Raw genomic sequence first — 20,799 nt, forward strand, 5'->3', positions numbered from 1 at the left:
GTTGACAATTAGTAACGACGTGGAGGATTTGCATATCGACGACAACTCGCTGCCAATCGTGCTGTCACTGTGTTACTATTCAATCTTTTTTCAAATCAATTATGCCATCGATTTACAGATGGTGCTTCAACAATAATCCATTGGTAAACAAGTGGAGATGCATGTCTTCGCTGCAAAGAGCTCAATAACTTCCTGTTCTTGTCGTCTTCTGGGAACAATTAGTGCACGACTGCCCTCTACTGGCTAAGTGATGAACACCTAAAACCGAGTGGCAGGTTCTATTTTGGAATCATAATAACAGCCCAAGTGGGCTGTACAGAACTTCGAGGTTAAAGTACAGCCCTCGATGTCAATTTGATCATTTTGTCAACATCGACAGATTTTTTAGAATCGATTAATCGATTGATTATTCAATCGATTAATCAGATTAAAGTGTATTGCAAAAGCGTTTTTCCCTGATTACTGTTTATTAACCAATGATTGGGGTTTTTTTGTACGAAAATAAAGCACTTTCGTATAGTGATTTAAAAAAAGGGGATTTATGTGTTTTTTTATGTTACCAGTTCGGTCGTTGTTTTCCGAAGTAAAAACATGTTTGCAAAACGCTTATTTTGATTAAACAGAAGATAATCAGTCTTCTTTCATCAAGGACTACAGAAATTACTGTTGATATGCTGAAATCAGAGGATTTTTTAATTAAAAAATGGCTCCAAACGTTACTTGATTATTAAAATAGTTGTCGATTAATTTCGACAGAACAAAAAACGTAAATTTGGGAATGTTGAAAATGGGCGTTCACTGGCTTTTCATGGTTCGTTTGTACTTACTGGAGTGTCGTCGACAAATTTGAGCACCATCAAGTTGACCGTGTCCTTGAAAAATAGATGAAAAGCAGGTCGGCGTCAAAAGAGAGAGAAGCCGACGGCAGCTGCGGCTTGAGCCGGACTCACCGGGTCGGCCACGAAGTCCATGGTGGGCAGCATGACGGAACCCGACATGACCTCCCGCAGCAGCAGCGCCAGCGACCTGCACGCGGGACACGCCCACGCCACACGACAGGCACTTCAGCAGAGCGGGTGCGGCGGACGACGACACTGCGCCGAGCGCTACGGCGTACCTGCACTCTGTCGCTTTTGGCGGCATCAAGTAGGGGAAGAGCATCTCCGTCAGCTTCCTGAGGTAAAGCAGCTCCTCCTGCCGGCCGCGCGCGGCCACGTGGAGGTCGCCGCCGTACTCCTCCAGAGCCGCCTGCTGCAGCGTCTGACCGCGATGGACTGAAAAGAGTCGAGATGAAACGCGGCAACATTGCGGCGCGCCGCCGCCGGCATCTCACCTCGAGCGCCGGCTTTAGCGAGAACCTCCACGTGCTTGACGGCCGCCTTCATCACGCGGTCGGCGAAGACGGCGGGAAGGTCCACCTGAAGACACAAGCTACGTTCAATACCGACGCGCTCCATCTCGACGGGCGACAAAGCCGACGCGAGCGCGGCGCCACCTTCTGAGCTCGGCGGACCAACACGGACGCCAAGAAGCGGAAGGTCAAACGGAGCTCGTCCACGCACGCCTCGTCATCCGTGATGTCCCTGCGGTCCACAAAGGAGGTCAACGCGTCGTGTTTGCCGGAAGAAGAAGGAACGCTGAGGGACTCACCGGTACCACGGATAAACAAAGTTCTCCAGAACCAGCTCGAACATCTTCGCACCACAAACAGAAGAAACGGTGATGATGAATACGGTGAATGACGAAGGTGAAATTTGCCAGCACGTTTTCACCTCTGCAATGGATGCGTCCACCTTGGAGTGAATCTTGAGGCCCAACCACGGCTGGTAGTTTTCCAACAGCAACGTCGGGCTGAACGTCACAACAATAACACAACAATAACACAACAACTGAAGGTGGACAACTTGAAAGTGCGATAAAGCGCAAGTCGCACTGGGCAGAAAACCCAGCGCGACTTGTCGAGTGTTACGATGAAGCGGAGATGTGACGGCTGTCCACTAGGTGGCGCTGGTGTTGTAACGCAAAACATACCGATGCCGCTTGCATTTCACCTTCCCGCACACGGCACAGCTGCGACCCGAAGGGAACAACTCGGGTGCCTGACGCTGTCATACAAACACGTCATCCTCATCAACGTCATCGTCATTGTGAGCATCGTCTTCGGCAATGCGAACGCGCCTCACCTTGCGTGGCACTATGCTAGCGAACAAGACATTTGGGAGCAGCGAGTCGGGTTCCAGAGCCCAATAGAAAGTGACCGCACCCACCAGGAAGGACCACAAGCCAATCAGGATGTGGAGGTACCTGCAAGCAGCGTGGCAACAACTTGTTACAAAACAGTAGTCGCTTACACTGCATCGCCAAGTTTTTAAACTTTACAGTACAGCTAATTGACGGAATGTGCTTGCAGCCGTTAGCTAACGGAATATAGTCATAGATATTAGGTACTATGGTGACCCCAAGTAAAAACAATCTTACGTCACAAGTCAAAATGGCGGTCTTACTCGGTGAAAGGAAGCTCTCCGCTCATTGAAAAGCATTGGACTGTGAATAGTTGTCATTTGATTTGTTAGGATTGTTTATTTCAAAATGTGATGAAATGTCGTTGACTACTACACCAATCTGCCTGGTTTGTTTGTATGCTAGTCACGGGCAAAAGCTAAACAATACGCTGTTAGTTGTCGCCGTGTAAAGGAAAAATATTTGCATTGCGGAAATGTCAGAAATACCCGGATGTTTTGCATCTCAAGTTAACATTATGTTGAAGTGAACGCGTTAAACTTGAAAATAAACAACACCAAATACTTGATTGATCATTCCATGTATTGCTGGAGCCATTGTGAAAACTATTTATTTAACGTCCGTAGGTATGCTGTGACGTAGGACGCTGACCTGTGGAGCAGGATTGTGGCGGCCAACATGGCGGCGAGGAGGCAGCAGGCGAGCGGATACTGACGAGCCGAAGCGAAGAACGCGTCCAGCCGCAGAGCTCGCAGAAAAGCCGACAAAACAGCCATCCTCACCCCTAAAACAACGTCACACGTCAAGTACGAGCGAAAACGAGTCAAAACGACAATGAGTACGAGCAGGAAAGATTGCGGAAAACAACGTCCGTAAAGCACAAAGTTCGCCAAGGCTAAGCACACTTACAGCGACTTAAGAAGCGTCGTGTTTCGTCACCAAAAAACAAAAAGCATTTTCTTCATTAGAGCCTCCTAAACGTGGAAGCATTTTCCAAGTTCGTCCTTACGAGACTTCTTTTGACAGACGGGATGTTTTCTTGCTTCCAGTTGGGTTGCCAAATCGAGTCCAATCCTATCAACCGGTTGCTTCAGATTATCACCCACCATACGCGAGATTCAGCTAACGTTGTGTTGTCAAATGTAAATGATAACAATTTGGCATTGTTTTAACCCTTTGCCTTCCAATATTTCCACACAGGCTCAAGAGAACGGAAGACTCTTACATGTCCAGACATGGCAACCAACATGTCATTACGTCACTTCCTCTCATCGTGACAAGTTTAATAAGGTACTCAAGGACACAAGTTTCACTCATATATTTGCAAAATCTTCACTTGTAACGCAGTTTTTGCTGCCATGAAAAAAAAAAAAAAGGAGTTTGTAGGTTTTCCGCCACATATTTATTAGAAAAAATAGGTAGAAGTTATTGTACAGTACAAATTTGCAAAGAGATTTTTTCTTTGACAAAAAAAAGAAGACAGCCTTTACAAAGGAATCAAAAGCAAGCTGCTCAATCCAGACCCCCCCCCCCTTGAAATGTCATGTGACTATTTGGCAATTTTATTTCAACATTTCCCACCACGCCCTCAAATGCATATATATGCTGGTGATCGACAGCCGACTGATGGCTCGAGAAGATGGACGGCGATCAGTCAATTAAAACAAATGTTGAAGCGACACCCCGTCGTACGTGAAGGGAACGTGGCGTCGTCCTGAGAGCGACCGGTCGCGGAACCTGGCAAGCGGCACGTCAACCTCCGCTCGTCGCATTCGCCGGCGCTTCTTCAGCCGGCAAAGCTGCGATGGGAGCGTACGTGGTCCGGAAGAACAAACAAGCTGGAGAGCGTGAGGTAGCTTCGTCCTCCGCGGACGTTCAGTCACATGTCACGGGAAGGACCAATCAAGTAGTCTCGGCATTGGAGCAGTGAGTCGTGTGACCTTACCACGGCGTCCTGCGGCGAGCGGCACTGTCATCACGGCGACGCGTCGTCTTCGGCCCAGACGCCTTCCCCCTGCTAGTCGTGACAAAAGGACGCAATTAGACAAGGAAAGGGCACCGCGTCTCACAACAGCAGCTTGGCTCAAGCGGACAAACACGTCACGCATGCAAACACGCATGCAACATTTAAGTCGGCATTGGAGCGGCGGCCGCTGCATCGGATTGGACGAGACATGACGATGAGCACCTGAGGGTGATTTGGTTGGACTGCATGCGAGGTGACACCACTGGCAAACCTTTGACGGACGGACGGACGGCGGGCAATTTGAACAGAGAATTTGGTTCAATTGGAGGAATTGGCAACACAACGGTTGGTTTTGTGCACGTGTGTGTGCACGTTTATTAAAGCAGACAAACAGCAGAGAATACAAGCCAAAAGTTTGGACCGCAACGGCGGACCTTTTTTTTTTTTTTCTTCTTCTTCTTTTTCTCCAATAACAAGACACGCATTACTTTGTGACAGTACAAATTGTATTTCATTTTCAGTATAACATGGCAAGCAGAGGGTGTAAAAACAGACAAACGCTAGAAGCTAAATGACCAGCTAAAACGAAGCATTTATAAAAGGAAGAAAAAAAAACACCGAGTGTGACTACTGAGGAATATTAAAATATGTACAAAAAGATCTCTTGCCAGATGTCACCAATTTGGAGCCAATGGGGACACACGTCTCTAAGGATGAGAAGAAAGCCAAAGAAAAAGCCGAGTGGCGGTTCTACTTCCACTGCTGCCCGAAAGAATCCTGATAAAATTCCTGGTTGTCAGATTTGTAGCCGGAATAGTTAGAGTGGTCGCCGCCCTGGAGCGGTTGCTGAGCGATGGGCTGGGAGCCCCAGTTGTGATTATTGGTCTGGCGCCGCTTGGAATCGGGTTGGTTGTACCCGTCGGCTTTGCGCTTCGCTCCTCCTACATTTGCACCGCGGACGCCCCGCGCACCACGTACCCCTCCTCGCCCTCGCGGCTGCACGGAGCCTCTGGCGCCGCGACCTCCGCGGACAGGTCCGGGTCCCGGCCCGCCGCGTTGAGAGAAGCCGGCTCGGCCTCGGGGCGGGCCAGCTTCGCCGCCGCGCCCTCGTCCCGGGGAGGCGCCGCCCCTGGCGCCCCTGCTGCTGCCGCCGCGGCCCCGGGCGGGGGCCTGGTACTCGTCGTAGCCGTAGTAGGGGTCGTCGTAGCCGCCGCCGCGGTAGTTGTTGTAATCGTAGCCATAGTAGCCCTCGTAGCCGTAGTAGTCGGGCGTGTACATGTAGCTGCCGACACCCCGTCTGCCGCCTCGGCCCCTCCCTCTAACGGGAGGCGGCATGTGTTGTGAGGGGGGGTAATAATAATAGTCGTCGTACCTGAGGACAGAAAAGGGCTCATCAAAAACACGTATATGGAACCATACCTCAGATGAATTAACAGCTCCGACAGCACTACAAAATGGCCGACGAGATAGCAGAGACGGGATCAAACCACAACTTCGGCCCCAAGTCCGTTTTTCTCCGGCAAATTTGAGTTCCGTGTGGCTTGAGGGTCGGCTGAACGTTAGCAAACATGAACTCATCAATCAAAATGAGCTGTCAGTTTGAAAACAGCCCAACGAATTGACGGCTTTTTTTTGTCATCTGGGCGGCACAGCTTGCTGATAAGCTGATCATAAATCAGCTGTGTTGGATAAGGGCAACATGCAAAACCTGCAGGACTCAGGCCCTGATACCCACCTCTGGTTTAAAGCCGCTTTTTAATTTAAAATCATTTTCTACTTTGGAAAGCAATGATCAAATCGGTAACATCGATTCTAAAAAATATTTGATAGGTGGCAGCACCACACAGAACAAAGAGTCGTGTCTGTTTTGTTTTTTTATAATCAGCCGCAATTGGACCCGAGTTCCCGTCTGTGTCCCTCGTTCCCAAAACAGCCAAAAACATTTGGAGATTCGGGACTTGTGTTAGCGCCCGCACGGCCGATTCATGAATCCCGAGCGACGGCTTCTGTACGGAAGACTTGCGCTAGCTTAACGCGCGCTAGCTTACATTTGCGTCTTGGCCGCTTGCCGCTGAGCTTTGCGCTCCTTCCGCTTCTGATCCGGCGGCTTTGCGAAGACGATTTCGACGGGCTCTCCTTCCAGCTCTTTGCCGTTCATCTCAGCCAGCGCCTGAACGCAGCACACACGTCTGTACAAAGAGCGCGCATCGCGTTTGCGGGCACGTACGCCGGCGGCACGCGTTACCTTGACGGCGCCGTCGCGCTCTTCAAAGTGGACAAAAGCGTAGTCTTTAAGCTTTTTCACGCGGTCGACTTTTCCAAACTGACTGAAGCTCGTCTCCAGGATCTCCTCGGTGACGCTGTTTGCCAGATTGCGCACAAACAACACTTTCACCTGCAACGGAATGGCCGCCGTCAGACCGCAACATTCCATCGGTGTCAAAAGAGCGGGTTGGATCGTTCGGGCCGCTACCTTAGCCATGACTTCGGGGTCCGGGTCCTCGATGGGGTCGGCCCACTCCACCGTCACCACGTTGTTCCAAACCTTCACCTTGCCGCTCATCAGGCGGCGCCTGGCCTGGGCGGCCGTTTTGTGGTCCTCGTACTCCAAGAAGCAGAAACCTCGATTCTTCTTCTTGTCGTCGGCCTGATGGTACAGGATGACGTCGCTGAGGCCCTCTGGACGAACGGCAGACGAGACGGACGCGTGATTGGCCGCACAGCGGGACGCAGACCGCAGCGCGGGCGACGACTGACCTGTGACCTTGGCGAACTCCTCCTCGATCTGCTCCTTGGTTTTGCTTTTGGGGATGGAGCCCACAAACAGGCGGTTGTTGGCCACCGAGATGCACACGCCGATGTGCTTGCCGGGGCGGATCTCGCAATTGTTGCACTGCGGAAGAGGTCGGAAAGACCAAATGAGCAATTCGCCAACTAGCCGGTCACGCGCCTTCCGCCATTACAAGTGCATGGGATTAACCGCCGTTGACTTACCAGCTTGACAGCCTCCTGTGCGGCCTCCTTGGTGCAGAACGTGACAAAAGCGTAGCCTCGGTTCAGGCCGCTCAGGGGGTCCATCATGAGCCGAAGGTCCCAGATGGGTCCCGCCTTCTCAAAGCGAGGAACCAGCTCGTCTTCAAATAGGTCTCGGGGGATCTTGCCCACAAATATCTGCAAGGCACGCATCCAACATTGAAGACGGGACAACTTCCTGTTTCAAGACCGCCATAAATGGGAGCGCGTGGTGTACCTCTGTTCCCACGGTGGGTTGAACCCCCGTGTACACAGACTCGGGCGGAGGTCCGCCATACTTGCGCTGGCCCGTTGTCACATCGAGAGTGTAATTGGTTCTGTCCAAGAGTTCTTTGATTTTGGCCTCATCGGGTCCTTTGGTAGCGTCGGCGACCTTGGCCCCTTGTTTCTCGCGCTGCCTGTACGTCTTCATCACTCCGCACAGGTAGGCACTTTTGTTCTGGACACAAAAACACGTAAACGTGGCGGCGACGTCCAAATCGGTTCTGCTTCAAAGGGCCTACCTGAACGTGGGACAGGTCGCTCTCTTTAAACTGGAGCAGAACCTGCAGGGCTCCTTCCTCGTTGAACTCCTTGAGAGCCTCGATGGCTCTTTCGTCCAGGTCGCTGTGTGCTACCAGACCTGGGGGGTCACATATGATTTCATTGTATCTTAATCGTCAGCAAGCGGACTGTGTGTGCGTGTGCACACGTGTGTGTGTGTGTGGGGTCACCTGCAATGTAGAGCTCATCGAGCTTCTCTGCCACTTTCTGAGGCAAGTCAGCTTCCAATAAGGCCTGGAAATGTTCTGAGCGCGAGGCTGTTGCCGCCGAGTCCATCGGTTCCATCGGTTCCGTTGGTTCCATCGGTTCCATCGGTTCCTCTGTTCCGTTCCCGTTGACGTGATCAGAGGCCATGTCCCGGATATCTGCAATATTACAGCAACTTAGCAGATGGCCGACAAAAAAAATGAAGCATGCTGGCTGGCGGCGGTGAATCCTCAACTAACTACACGGTTGACTGGCGACAGACCCCCCCCCTCCCCACCCCCAACAATACTTGAATCAAGACTTACATCTAAAGTGCCAACTAGGTTTCTTCTAAATTTGCGACGTGTTTGTAATCAATCTCCATATTTTAATACACAGACGCGCACAAGAATATAACTTCGCAAATGCAGGCGCAACCTTGTTTACACTTTCAACGCATGAACTGACGTTAAGTCGTCTACTCTTCTGCTGTTGAATTCTCAAATGGTCGACATCGTCCCCACGACTCCCTCCTGTTGGCACTTTTTTCCTCTAACACCGAATTCGCCTATAAAAGATGCATTCCATTCCATAACGCTGGTTTCAAGTCAATCAACTCATTTTTGAAGTTTTCCCACACATGCCGATTGGACATCCACCACGCCTCTGCTAGCAAACACGCTTCTTAGCTCCAGATCGCTTTAAGGTTGTCACAAAGGCTTCAGAGCGCTCGGCGTGTGAATTCAAACACATTCCTAATGCTCACCGATACCGAAGTATTTATGGCCCACGCGATTTGGGCGTTTAGTAATCAGATGGCGGCCGGGCGGGCCTGCTTCGTCTACAAAATGCCGGCTAGCAACGCACGACACATGCTAGCGCGTATCCCATGTCGCTGTGCATCAAAGCGGCGTCAACAGCCCGAGTCGAACAGAAGAGAGAACCAACCACAGGCGTTCGACACGATGCGGATCCGCCGGAAGGAGCGCGCTTGAGGTAAAGGCGAAAGAAATTGTCAAGAAGTTTGTTTGATGCCGACGACCAGCTTCTTTCTTCACTTCGGACAAAAAAAAAATGGCGCCGCCGCAGGCCTCCACGACGTACGGGGTCTTCGCAAGTGTTTTCCACGGGCTGCTGCTCACTCTTCGTACTACTTCCGGTTCTCTACAAAATACGCGAGGTTTTATTTTCTTCAATTTTCCAATCCAATTGGTATTCACTCGTATTATAATTGGAAACCTTTGCTGTTTGTTAGCGGGGGGGGTTCTTGACGGTAACCAGACATTGAACATCCAGGTCATTTAAAGAAATCTAAGTATATTTTTAAATCAGCGGTGTCCAAACTCTGTCCCCAAGGGCAGTCCACGCAATCCAACAGTTAAGAGTCAGAATCGAAAGATTGTATAAGGAAGCCTTTTATTGAACATAGTGTACAGTTATTAAAAGAAAGAAAAATGAACACACAATTATCTGTGGAATGCGGCCAACGTCTCCAATTGCTCCGACGTCACCGCCATCCACGAGCTGGCGTCGGCGTTGAGCAGCGAGCGCAACACGTCACCCCACAAGTTGCCCATCAAAGCCCTGCACGCGCATCACATCATTAAGTCAAGTCGGGTCACTCGCATCTCAAGCAGAAAGAAGAGTTACCCCGGTTTGACTTGCTGGAAGCCTTCTGCCGTCCAGCCTCCAGCATCTCGAACAGGCACCATTTTTCTTTTGGCCAGCAGGAGATTGAGCGTTTGGGCCACGCCCAACAGGTCCATCTGATGAACGAGGCGTCAGGATGAGCCAATTGGATGTCTGACGGCGGGCTTGGCGGTGACATACCAGTTGCGGAGGAGCGTCGTCGTCCAGGAGGCCGATGGCGACGAGCTGCATGATGTCACCGGCCACATGTAGATTCTTGAGCGACACGACATCCTCCCGCACATCCACAGCCGTATGCCAGTCCACGGGAAACAGCCAATCGGAATCCCCCGACACTCTCACACTAACGGCAAAGCATCCACTCGATGGGAGCGCCAACCAAACCTAGCTCCGCCCACAAAATCGGCTTACCTGTGGCAAGAGGCGAGCACGTCCGGCCGCAGCGCCGCATGCACCACGTCGCAAGCCTGCAATGCCGACGTCAGATTCAGTAAGGAATGCGCCACCTCCACCGCCGAATCCTCGCTCAGCACACGGTCAGACAGCTTCTGAAGGTCACATGACACAGCCACGGTCACATGACGGTCACATGACAGATACGTGCCAACGGGAAGAAACCACTGATCTGAATATATGACTGGATAGCCGATAGCCCGTGCACGCCCGTGCAAGCCGTTGAAGCCGCTGGGCGACCATCTTGCTCCTCCTATCTCGCGAGCAGACTACTGTATAAACTATACGGTATACGTACAGATTAGACATATGCAGCTCGTAGGCTCTTAGTATGGGGCCGGGGGGGGGGTGGCGGGGTGGTCACTATCTTTCACCCAAAAAAATAACAAGTGGACGGTATGTGCTGCTTTGCTTTTTCTTTTATCGCTCAGTTCCTTAGACTCTTGTTGAATTACAGTTATAATTCTTGAATTAAAAAATATACAAGTTTCCTCCTCTTGTTTATGTTAAAATAATTTAAGTATACTGTCTCAAATGTTCTCCAATTTCCATACTGTAAATCTATAGGATCGTATGCCGAGAAATGTTTCTTGGGAGGAGCAATATGGCGGCCTCGCGACTTCAAAATTCTTGGCCTATCGGCGATCCAGGCATATATTCAGATCAGTGGAAGAAACGGACTGAGAACATGTGCTCAGGTGGGGCCACGTAGACCGTCACGCAGCCGTCCTGGAACTGAAAACATCGGACCAACGGCAGGTCGGCGGTGGGCGAGTTTCCGGTCAGACGTCTGAACATGTAAAAATCCCACGCGAGAGGGCAGCGGTCCACCTGAAAGTCAAACAGGAAGTCACGAGGGTTGCCACGGAGGCCGTGGGAAGTTGACGGCGTCACCTTGATGATGACCGGGATGTTGCCTTGCAAGCCTTCGTAGGCCAACGCGCCGCTCTTCTCAAGGAAGCGGGACCACGTACGGTAGCACTTGCCGCCTGCAGACAAAAACTCACAACCGTCAACAATGTCGCCGCAATTGTTTGATCGCCGTCATTGCAATCGCCACAATCCCCCAAAATGGTCCCGATTGTCCTGTGACAAGCGAGGAGGGAGCAACCAACGTACCAAGCCACACGATGGCATGTTCTCCGATGTCCGGCAGAGGTTGTGCTTCCGCGTGGTATTCGGCACAGGAAGTGATGTCACTACGCTCCAACAGCTGCTGCCGTCGGTCCAAGTCGCAGGGATCCATGGTCCGTGGTCTGCAGACGCCCACTGAAGAAACATGGCAGCATTCCAAATGGCAAGTGCTCATCTTCGTAACCTCCCTTGTAACACAAAGCAGCTTTATTTTCTAATTGAAACAAATGCAAATATAGTATAAAACAAGACACATGGCACTCATGAAGAGCTGCCAACCTACAGAAATTCACTTTTGTCCAGATTTACATTATGTAATATATGGCCTACAGTAAATAAATAGATACATATATTGACGTCAGTATTTGTTGTTGTGATGAATTTATTGCATCAACCTTGCAATGATGCACCCCTGAATCAAAGTACAAGTATATGATAAGGTGACCATACCCCCCCCCCCCCACAAAAAAAAGAGGACACTTGCCCCGGCCTTGAAATTGTCGTACCAGTCGCAGTTACACAGTCCAGCGTGCCATTGTTAAAAACATCTTTACAACTGTAGTAAGGAAAACATGTCCGTTAAATCAGATTACTATCAGATTAATCTACCCCATTGGCATGTAAACGTATATCGTTTACCTAATTACTAATAACGTTGCGCCAGTGAGATTTCAGGAGAATTAAGTTCAAGAAAACATGCAGCGCATCAAATAGAAAATGTCCCTTTTTCCCTCACCTGAGACTTCAAAGTCAAAATCAGGCGAATTCAAATTTTTAAAGTCAGGCGCGTCTTCTTCTTCTTTTAAATACAGCGCGGTATGGATGCTATTGTGCTCGCTACTGCCGCTGCTGGACAAATAAAATCAGTACACGTTTCATGAACTTTTCCGCCCCACAGAAATACAACGTCGTCTGATCACAGTGTTTGCAGTTAAAGAAATATGTTATCTTTAATTTCCATTCCAGATAATAGATAATGTATATAACGTGGATATTTCTTATTATGCTGTACAATAGATTCGTTTTCGGGCATAAGAGTCCCGGGACTGCAGCAAGTCCCCCGATAGAGACGTCCGTCAATATGCCTGAACAAAAAGTGTCCAAAGTCAAATAATTGTACAATTATATCGTATCGAAAACACACACGTAAATATAAAATGAATTGAAACTGTGTAGGTGAAATAAAAGTACTTAACAAACAAAAATTTGGCCAATTGCATAAGAAATGTTTCGGTATTAACAGGCAGCCGTTGCTTTCTTCATGAGGGAGGAAGCGAGTAGGAGCAAGATGGCGGCAGCATCAACAGCGATGCGGCGTTTCGAGCAAAATGTTTCCTCACAAACTCAACAAATTCCAGACTGGACTGGCAAAGAAGTCAGCACCGGGGTCAGTATATATATTATTGTTCCACCTGAATCCTAACGTCATCCATTTCCAGCGGTGGATAATTTAATACTGGACGGCGGCTGGATGAGACAGCAAATGTTGAGCAGCTAGCGAGGCTGACGATGCTACGAGCACAATAAAGCGAACGTCAAACTTCATTCAGGCAACCTTTTTTTTCAGGCTTCTGCACGTCTTCAACCTTTTCAAACATTACGAAATAGAAGGGCTGTCAAACAAATTCGATTTCGTGTACCACATGAGTGGGGCTCGCAGGCTACATTTCGTGGCCTAATCATTTAGAAGTAACGACTACAGTAGTCACAAAATGTTCACCATTTTGTTGTGGGGAAAAATACTTGAAATGGAAACGATGAAACGTGAAATAGCGGCGGAAACATTGGCGTTATGTGTATACGCGTAGCGCTCATAACAGAATAATAATGTCTATTTATTTGTTATACAAATTTTGTATTTGTGTTTGTGCCATTAGTCTATTGTCCCTTGTTTGTGTGGCAGACCACCATCATGGCGGTGGAGTACGACGGCGGTGTGGTCATCGGCGCCGACTCCCGCACCACCACTGGGTGACCATCTTGTTGTGGTTTTTTTTTTTTTTTTTGGTCAAGTGTGCGTGCGTATGCACAGAAAAGTGTCAACTGTTATCATCTGTGTCGTCCGTCAGAGCGTACATTGCCAACAGAGTGACGGACAAACTGACGCCCATCCACGATCGCATCTTCTGCTGCAGGTCAGTGAAGGCCACTTCCTGTTCTTCTTCAAGGCTCCGCCCATCCTCACCTGCGTCTTCGTGCGTGTGTGTGTGCTTGTGTTGCAGATCTGGATCAGCCGCCGACACTCAGGCCATTGCTGACGTGGTCACCTATCAGCTCGGGTTTCACAGGTGGGGAAACGCCGCTGCTTCATCGGCCTATGTAGCATTTAGCGCAAGGATGGTTAGCCTAGCGCAAGGATGGTGACGACAGAGAATTGGAAAATCGCTTTGGTTTTGATTGAACTGAATTGAATCGTTGCATTTTCAAACATATCCAATTGTGTTTTATGTACGGCTGCTTGATTTATGAAGAAAATATTAATCACGGTAATAATTGAAATGACGATTAGGACAATCATTTGTTTTTTGGTACAAAATAAAAAAATGTTTAAACGTGTAAAAAATGTTTCAAAGACAAATACAAAGTTTCCTTTGGACCAAACAAGATTGATTCATTTAGTCATTTTAAAATTAAAATAAAAGATATACATTTAAACGACTCATAATTAGTATTGATCATCTTTAATTTTTGTTTACGATTATGCTGATATTGTAATTGTGGAGTGTAATAATTGTAATTGAATTTCCATTGATTGCACAGCCCGAGTTTTATGATCGATGCACCGTCGTTATAAATCCAAATTGATGTTGCTAATGATTTGTTGTTCCTGTGAATTGAACTAACGAGCGTTTTTCCACCTGAAAAATCTGTTCCCGCTCTGGTCCCGTCGTCGCAGCATCGAGCTGAACGAGCCCCCGTTGGTGGAGACGGCCGCCAATCTGTTCCGAGCCAGCTGCTACCGCTACAGAGAGGATCTGACCGCCGGCATCATCGTGGCCGGCTGGGACCGCCGGAAGGGCGGACAGGTAACCTTTGGAAACGTCCCGATCAGCCAAACTCACCAGGAATTGAAGTCAAATGACGAGAATTTGTCATTGCGACGTGCGTCTCAGGTGTACTGCGTTCCGATCGGCGGCATGCTGGTGAGGCAGCCGGTGTCGGTCGGCGGCAGCGGCAGCTCGTACATTTACGGCTTCATGGACTCCAACTACAAGGTGGGACTCAACAAAGAGCAATGTTTGGAGCTGACCACCGCAGGTACGAGCCAATGCTCACGCAAAAATCGCCAAATGACAACATCGCGCTCAACGCCGTTTTTCTTGACCGCCAGCGTTGTCGCTGGCCATGGAGCGCGACGGCTCCAGCGGCGGCGTCATCCGGATGGCCACCATTTCCGAGGAGGGCGTGGACAGACGCGTCATCCTGGGGAACCAGCTGCCCAAGTTCTCCACACACTGAGCGCAGGCGCGCGCCAACATGTTGTTGACTTTGTTAATTAAACTTTGACCGTTTTGTCACCATTGTTGTGTTCTTGAAGAATAAACATTTGACTTGTTTGACACGTGGCGCCCTGACCATGTCGAAAAGCTTCATGCTAGCAAATAATACAAAACGCCATCAACAGAATAACAAATTGCAAACCCATAAACAAACCAGACACATGCAGATTATTGAATCTGTTTGACAAAACTTGCTCGTACATGATTGTGCTATGCTGCCCCCAGGTGGGCGAAGTGCATACAGTCAATGTGTAAGCACTCTTTTTTTTCTTTTGCTTTTAAACCAGGTATGTATGACGGAGTAGCCACGTATAAATATATTTTCAGAGTTTTTATCTTGCAAATTTTCCACTTTATAATGTGAAAATTTAAGTTTTTACCTCATACATTTCTTAGTTTTTTGGGGGGGAATATTACCCCCCTCTCTAAAAATATATTTATACGTAGCCCTAATACATCGTCAAAAATATGTTCATGTCTTGCTACCAAATAAACGCTTATGTTAAGGCAACACTGTTTTGAGTATCAGGATTCATCTTCCCACATTCCTAAAAACATGCTAGCATGCTAGCTTCATTCAAGATCAAGATTTGGCCTCGAGGAAATTCTTCTCTATAATGTTGTTTGGCGACCAGTCTGTATGTCTGGAACCATTAATGATATTGTTTGTCAGTATTCTCGAAGGAAACAAACAAAAACGAACGACCTTCAGCTCAGGTGAATCACCTGCGTGACGTCAGAGAACTAGGCGGGGCCATCGTCTTGTTTCGTTTCCTGTTCGCAAGCAGGTGACAAACCGGAAAGGTGAAAAGAGCCACAACGGCTGGGTTTCGAGTTTCGCGTGTCAGACGGAAGTTGAACATGTCGCCGCTCTTCCGCTTTTTCATCCTTTCGTTGCTCGCGGCGCGTCCTGGCGGCGCGCGCGCGGTCACCGATTGCTACGGCGGCTTCCGGTCCGGCCAGGAGGACTTCGTGGTGGACGTGGAGGACGCCGTGAAGGAGGGCGCGGTTCTGTTGGCCGTGGCGGACGCGAGCCACATACGCGGGTGCGAGGACGCCTGCTGCGCGCACCCGCGATGCAACATCGCGCAGATGGACGCCACCTTGACGTGCACGCTCTTCGACTGCGCGCCCCGGAACAAATTCGTGTGCCGCTTCGTCCGCCGGCCCGGATACCAAAGCCTCATCAGGAACTTGGAGTACCGGAAGTTCATGCAAGGGCCGCAGGATGCAGGTGGGTAGGAAAAGTCCGCACACCCCTGTTCGAATGGCACGTTTTTCTTATATCAAAAATGAAATAATTTGAACACATTTTATCAACTCTAATATGACTCGGACACACCATAAGCCCTAATCAGATGTTCTAGTAGGGTCTTTCTGACTTTTTGTAGCCCCCCCCCTTTTTTTTTGTTGTGCTATTTGGAAGTGTTCTGTCATGTGCTGTAAACCAGAAATGAAAAATGTGTCCAACCTTTCGTTTACTGTTCCTGCATGCTGACCTGAAAGTGTTTGAAGTACACATGAAATATCAGCTGTTTCTTCGACTCCTAGCATAGTTCAGCTAGCATGAGTAAGCTACAGTTTTGCTCACTTCACTCAAAAAGGTCGTGCCATCTTGATGAAGAAATACGTCTTTTTCAATTCACTTCAAAAATAATTGTCGTGAAAAATATCAAGTTTGGTGCTTTTTCGCTTGCCATACGGTACACTATGGTCGAAACTCGGCAGGTAACGAGCACGTGCTTCCGCAGATGAGCCGGCCCCGCCCATCGCCATCGCGGGTGTGGACAAGGTGGTGCAGCCCGGCGCCAAGGTCACGCTCGACGGCATCCAGAGTTTGGCCATCGGCGACGCCAGCGTCGTCGACTACGACTGGTCACTGCAGAGCGGGAACGCCAGTGTCGTCATCGAGGTGACGCGCCAAACAAGACAAAACGGAAGCAACGCTTGTTTTGGTGATGATGTCATCAGCGTGTGACGTCTCGTTACAGAAGACGCTGCTGCCCGAGCAGGTGCAGCTGTCCAACCTGGAGGCGGGACGCTACGTCTTCCGTCTCACCGTCACCGACTCCAACCGGCTGTCGCAGAGCGCCGACGTCCAAGTGCTCGTCCTGAGTGCGGAGTTGACCACGCGTGAGTGCTCGCCGGGATGGACGCACATTCCTTCGTGTTGGGGACTGAATTTTTCATACATTTGTAGACTTTCTCGTCTTTCTGTCAAATTTCCGAAATTTCTGGAAATTTTACGGACATATGGTCATTTCCTGTTGCTCTTCTTCCTCATTTTGGATATATTTTTTTCTGCCTTGTTTGCGATCAAATTTCCGACATTTTTAGTAATTTGCTGGACATTTTATGGTCGTTTTGGGGATTTCTTCTTTTGTTTGTCGACATTTTATGGCTACTTTTTACACATTTTTTCCTGCCTTTTTAAATCAATTTTCGGACTTTTTGGGGGGGGCAATTGTGTGAACATTTTATGATAATTTTGGGGGGATTTCTTCTTTTGTGTCTGGACATTTTAATACTTTTTGAACGTTTTTACTTTAAAAGAAAGAAAGAATTTTCTCGCTTTTGGGGCAATTTGAAGACATTTGATGGTCAATTTTATGGTTACTTTTTGAACTTTTTTTCTACCTTTAAAAAAAATCTCACTTTTTTTGTGTACATCATATGGTAATTTTTTGCTTTTCCTCTTCCTTTTTGGACATTTCGAGCCCCCCCCCCTTTCCAAACTTTTTCATCTACTTTTTGTCTCTCTGACATTTACAAATTTGGACTCCGACATTTTTGGAATATATATATATATATATATATATATATATTTTTTTTTAAACATGTAAATCATTAATTCATTTAAAGAATATGTTATCTTAAAAGTTTAAAGATGTAAAAAAAAAAATCTTAATTTCTCCTCCTTTTTTTGAGGGATCAACAGGCAGCCAACTTTTTGAGTGTCACAAAAAGTGCTTTGGTGCGCGCAAGAAATGTTATTGCCGTTTGTGACCAAACTTTTGTGGTGACGACGTTTCAAGATTACTGCTTGTCGGAGGCGAAAGTGGGTCCGTGCCGCGCCGCCTTCCCCCGCTGGCGTTACGACGCCGGCGAGCGACGTTGTCGGCAGTTCACCTTCGGGGGATGCAAAGGAAACCGCAACAACTTCCTGTCCGAGGGCGAGTGCGACGGGGCCTGCGCGGGAGTCACCGGTAACACGCGCGCAATCTCGCGCACATTCTTCGCACGCACACACATTCACACGCAGTAAGATGTTGTGCTTGATTCCTTGCAGTGACGTCATCAGAACTTCAGCGCAACGCTCTGCCAGCTGGCGGTCAGTCTCTCAATGCACCTCTTCACATCACCTGGATGCCATGTTGAGTGTGTGCGTGTGCGTGTGCGTGTTTAGAGGTATGCGGTGGCGCATGTGTTCACCCTCAGCTCAATTGCGGCAACGCCTGCTGTGTGGACCCAAGTTTGGAGTGCGACGGCATCACGCAATGCAGTTCCGGCGCTGACGAGACGCACTGCAGCCAACGTAAGCGCACACGCACACGCACATGCACACGCGCTTGCAGTGACACGGGTCATCCTCGTTCTTCCCCCCCCCCCCCCCCCCGCAGTTAACGAGACGTTCTCTCGCCTTCTGAAGATCGACGTCAACCAGAGAAAAGGTGAGACTGCTCTGTCTGCGCGCGCGTGTGAGTTAGCATGCAGCTAATAATGTGCGCGCTCACACGGCCCCGCCCCCTACAGCCCGCTGCACGGAGCCCCCCTTCACGGGCCCGTGCCGCGCCAGCCACGAGCGCTGGTACTACGACCCGCTCAACACGCGCTGCCAGCGCTTCACGTACGGCGGTTGCCACGGAAACGACAACAACTTTGCAGCCGAGACGCAGTGCGCCGCATCCTGCCACGGAGTCACAGGTAAGGCAGTAGCGCGCAAGCAAATGCGAAGCGCACCGTGGACTCTAGGGGGCGCCAAATTTCACCTTCACTATCAGTACAATTCCATTCTTACGAATAACTCTTACTTTTCAAGTCAATTGGGATGAATATCAAGATTTTCAATCATCACATTTTTAATACAAATGCTTCATATTAAACTGCAATATGAGCAATTAAGTATGAACTATTTAAAGTTAAACAAACAAAAGTGTGGGAAAGTGCAGCAGAGACACTCACGCACCAAGCAAGAATTATAACATTTAAAAATATATATATATAAAAAAATGAAAAATACATTTAAAAATGTTTTTAATTTATAGAATAAATAAAGATTTGGGTTTGGCCAATAAAATTAGATGTCCCAACAATTAAAAAAATGTAAAATAATTTTTCCAATGTTTTTAAAATTGTAACATTTTTTATTTTGAAATTATGGAATAAGAACTTATTTTTGGTATGTCCAATAAAATTTGACATCGCAACAAAAAAGAAAAAATTAAAATACATTTTAAAATGTTTTTTAAAAATTTAAATATTTTTTAATTTTTAAATTTCAAAATAAAAAAAGATTTTGGTTTGTCCAATAAAATTAGACGTCGCCACAATTAAAAAAAGAAAAATATTTTAAAAATGTTCTATATTTTTTATTTTTTTATTTTGAGATGATAGAATGAACATTTATTTTGGTTTGTCCAATAAAATTAGACGTCGCAACAGCAAATCACTCGCATGATTTGTTGACAATGATGAAATAAAGAAAATGTTCCGGTTGACATTTGAATTTGTGTGACGTTATCAAATAAATTCAAACTCATCCCGCACGCATGCACACTTGCCCGCATACTGTACACGGCGCTGATGATGTCATCTCCCATCGCAGAGCACGACGTGTTCGCCAAAGGAATGTTTGAACGCTTCGAGGACCAAGAAGCGGAAGAAAGCAGCTCGGGTAAGTTCCAAAGTCCCGAACCCGAGCCAGTCTGGGGACAGGAAGTGACCTCGCTGACCTCGCTGCAGGTAACGTGGCGCTGGCGGTGATTCTGTCGGTGGCCATCTTGGCGTTGCTGGCCATCCTGGGCTACTGCTTCCTGAAAAAGCGGAAGAAGAGCTCGGCTGGCCGCGCGGACGCACCCGCCGCCCACCAGGTGGCGTCGGAGCAGGACACGCTCGTCTATAACAGCACCACCAAACCTTTGTAATGGCACCGTCCGTCTCCAGCTGGGTGACCATTTGACCTCCTCATCACATTTTTTCCTGCTTGATAAACTGGTGGCAGGAGTCGGTGAGTGAGTGAATAGCAACGTCATCCAGATGTGTGACTTTGGCCAGACGATCATCCGGGTTCGAGGTCGCTTTCTCGCTCACGTTCCATCTGCTACGGGGTGCGTGGCTGCTTTGCTCAACACTTTTGCAAACTTTGTGTTAAACGTAAAACATTAAATGTCCGCATCATCCACGACTGGACAGTGGACATCTATTCAATCAAAATTGTGCCATAAAGAATCACCAAAGAAGTCATTCTTACTGTTCATATACTTATTGTTAATAAAGCAATTAAAAAAAAAATCACCAAAGAAACTATCGGTACCACACCACTGGTTTTTATACACGACACGGGCTTCCTCCAGTGGTACGCGACAGAATCGCTCAATGAAGTGTTCAAAGAGTGTATGACGTTATTACACGTTATGGATGAATTGACAATTCCGAGATGACGTCGCAAGTCAAAATGGCGGTCAACTCGGTGAAAGTTCAATTGTACATATTTGAAAAGGAGTAGGAAGAAATCCACTTTATTTCCTCCAAGCTCGATATTTCTTTATAACCATAACTTAAGCTTTGCTTTTTTTGTTATTAATTTTTTTTTTTATTAAATGTTTTTAAATGTTATTTTATGTGAAGCACATTAAAGTGGCCTTGTGTATGAAATATATCAATAAAGCTGGCTTGCTTTGCCAAAACGGATTGATGTTGAGCTCATTTTTTGATCCTGAAATTCGCAGCCCTCCCCCAAGGAACACCCAATCGGAATTAATAATAATAATTTGCAAAAAGCAGCTTTCTTGTGATTATGAGAAAGTGATTTGACATGAAGTTTGTGAGGCTGCGCCGCCCCCTACTGGCGAGCGTGAGCAGTGCACTTCCCTC

The 20,799-nt window shown here is 48.1% G+C and overlaps 6 protein-coding genes across 10 annotated transcripts in view; 3 read left to right on the top strand and 3 right to left on the bottom strand.

Moving 5' to 3' along the window:
• LOC147158976 (sorting nexin-14-like) overlaps positions 1–3,494 on the bottom strand; it is a 9,723-nt gene extending 6,229 nt beyond the window's left edge. For both annotated transcript variants that reach the window (XM_086061642.1, XM_086061641.1), the window contains exons 1-11: positions 3,151–3,494; positions 2,893–3,025; positions 2,184–2,304; positions 2,032–2,105; positions 1,773–1,851; positions 1,651–1,694; positions 1,496–1,583; positions 1,334–1,418; positions 1,118–1,274; positions 951–1,026; positions 828–872 (exon numbers count right to left, since the gene is read on the bottom strand). In XM_086061642.1, coding sequence (XP_085917768.1) covers positions 828–872; positions 951–1,026; positions 1,118–1,274; positions 1,334–1,418; positions 1,496–1,583; positions 1,651–1,694; positions 1,773–1,851; positions 2,032–2,105; positions 2,184–2,304; positions 2,893–3,017 — 894 coding nt within the window. In that variant the 5' untranslated portion in view covers positions 3,018–3,025; positions 3,151–3,494. The remainder of the gene's footprint in view (positions 1–827; positions 873–950; positions 1,027–1,117; positions 1,275–1,333; positions 1,419–1,495; positions 1,584–1,650; positions 1,695–1,772; positions 1,852–2,031; positions 2,106–2,183; positions 2,305–2,892; positions 3,026–3,150) is intronic.
• The window catches only part of mei4 (meiosis-specific, MEI4 homolog (S. cerevisiae)), a 16,619-nt gene extending 11,572 nt beyond the window's left edge, over positions 1–5,047 (top strand). The window contains exons 6-7 of the mRNA XM_086061652.1: positions 2,868–3,047; positions 3,442–5,047. Of these exons, the coding sequence (XP_085917778.1) occupies positions 2,868–2,891 (24 nt within the window). The 3' untranslated portion in view covers positions 2,892–3,047; positions 3,442–5,047. The remainder of the gene's footprint in view (positions 1–2,867; positions 3,048–3,441) is intronic.
• Positions 3,647–9,088, bottom strand: LOC147158977 (heterogeneous nuclear ribonucleoprotein Q-like). 3 transcript variants are annotated; one of them, XM_086061645.1, is made up of 11 exons: positions 8,918–9,088; positions 7,954–8,148; positions 7,744–7,862; positions 7,458–7,679; positions 7,202–7,378; positions 6,965–7,100; positions 6,681–6,886; positions 6,453–6,602; positions 6,256–6,377; positions 5,186–5,579; positions 3,647–4,255 (listed from the first exon to the last, which is right to left on the bottom strand). In XM_086061645.1, the coding sequence occupies exons 2-11, from the start codon at positions 8,135–8,137 to the stop codon at positions 4,217–4,219; spliced, it is 1,749 nt and encodes a 582-aa protein (XP_085917771.1). In that variant the 5' UTR covers positions 8,138–8,148; positions 8,918–9,088; the 3' UTR covers positions 3,647–4,216. The 3 variants fall into 3 exon arrangements, with proteins under 3 accessions (XP_085917771.1, XP_085917770.1, XP_085917769.1); XM_086061644.1 differs by having other exon boundaries at positions 3,647–4,258; XM_086061643.1 differs by lacking the exon at positions 3,647–4,255 and having other exon boundaries at positions 4,554–5,579.
• A 280-nt stretch (positions 9,089–9,368) lies between these two features.
• Positions 9,369–12,034, bottom strand: bub1ba (BUB1 mitotic checkpoint serine/threonine kinase Ba). Its single transcript, XM_086061653.1, has 8 exons — positions 11,943–12,034; positions 11,192–11,341; positions 10,967–11,061; positions 10,754–10,903; positions 10,031–10,167; positions 9,800–9,962; positions 9,620–9,735; positions 9,369–9,553 (listed from the first exon to the last, which is right to left on the bottom strand). The coding sequence occupies exons 2-8, from the start codon at positions 11,316–11,318 to the stop codon at positions 9,436–9,438; spliced, it is 906 nt and encodes a 301-aa protein (XP_085917779.1). The 5' UTR covers positions 11,319–11,341; positions 11,943–12,034; the 3' UTR covers positions 9,369–9,435.
• A 419-nt stretch (positions 12,035–12,453) lies between these two features.
• Positions 12,454–14,766, top strand: psmb6 (proteasome 20S subunit beta 6). The gene is made up of 7 exons (XM_086061654.1): positions 12,454–12,593; positions 13,110–13,177; positions 13,276–13,341; positions 13,429–13,494; positions 14,103–14,232; positions 14,320–14,464; positions 14,538–14,766. The coding sequence occupies exons 1-7, from the start codon at positions 12,468–12,470 to the stop codon at positions 14,663–14,665; spliced, it is 729 nt and encodes a 242-aa protein (XP_085917780.1). The 5' UTR covers positions 12,454–12,467; the 3' UTR covers positions 14,666–14,766.
• Positions 14,767–15,460: 694 nt separating this feature from the next.
• Positions 15,461–20,616, top strand: LOC147158980 (kunitz-type protease inhibitor 1-like). Of its 2 annotated transcripts, none has more exons than XM_086061647.1 (10): positions 15,461–15,940; positions 16,458–16,618; positions 16,701–16,839; positions 17,742–17,912; positions 17,996–18,037; positions 18,113–18,241; positions 18,327–18,377; positions 18,460–18,630; positions 19,532–19,600; positions 19,669–20,616. In XM_086061647.1, exons 1-10 carry the CDS (start codon positions 15,568–15,570, stop codon positions 19,848–19,850), a joined length of 1,488 nt encoding a protein of 495 aa, XP_085917773.1. In that variant the 5' UTR covers positions 15,461–15,567; the 3' UTR covers positions 19,851–20,616. The 2 variants fall into 2 exon arrangements, with proteins under 2 accessions (XP_085917773.1, XP_085917772.1); XM_086061646.1 differs by having other exon boundaries at positions 15,462–15,940; positions 16,698–16,839.
• The last annotated feature ends 183 nt before the right edge of the window (positions 20,617–20,799 follow it).

This window comes from Leptonotus elevatus, chromosome 18 (genome assembly GCF_054856555.1).
Source record: "Leptonotus elevatus isolate MCC_2025b chromosome 18, RoL_Lele_1.0, whole genome shotgun sequence".
In the NCBI taxonomy this organism is placed as follows: Eukaryota; Metazoa; Chordata; class Actinopteri; order Syngnathiformes; family Syngnathidae; genus Leptonotus; species Leptonotus elevatus.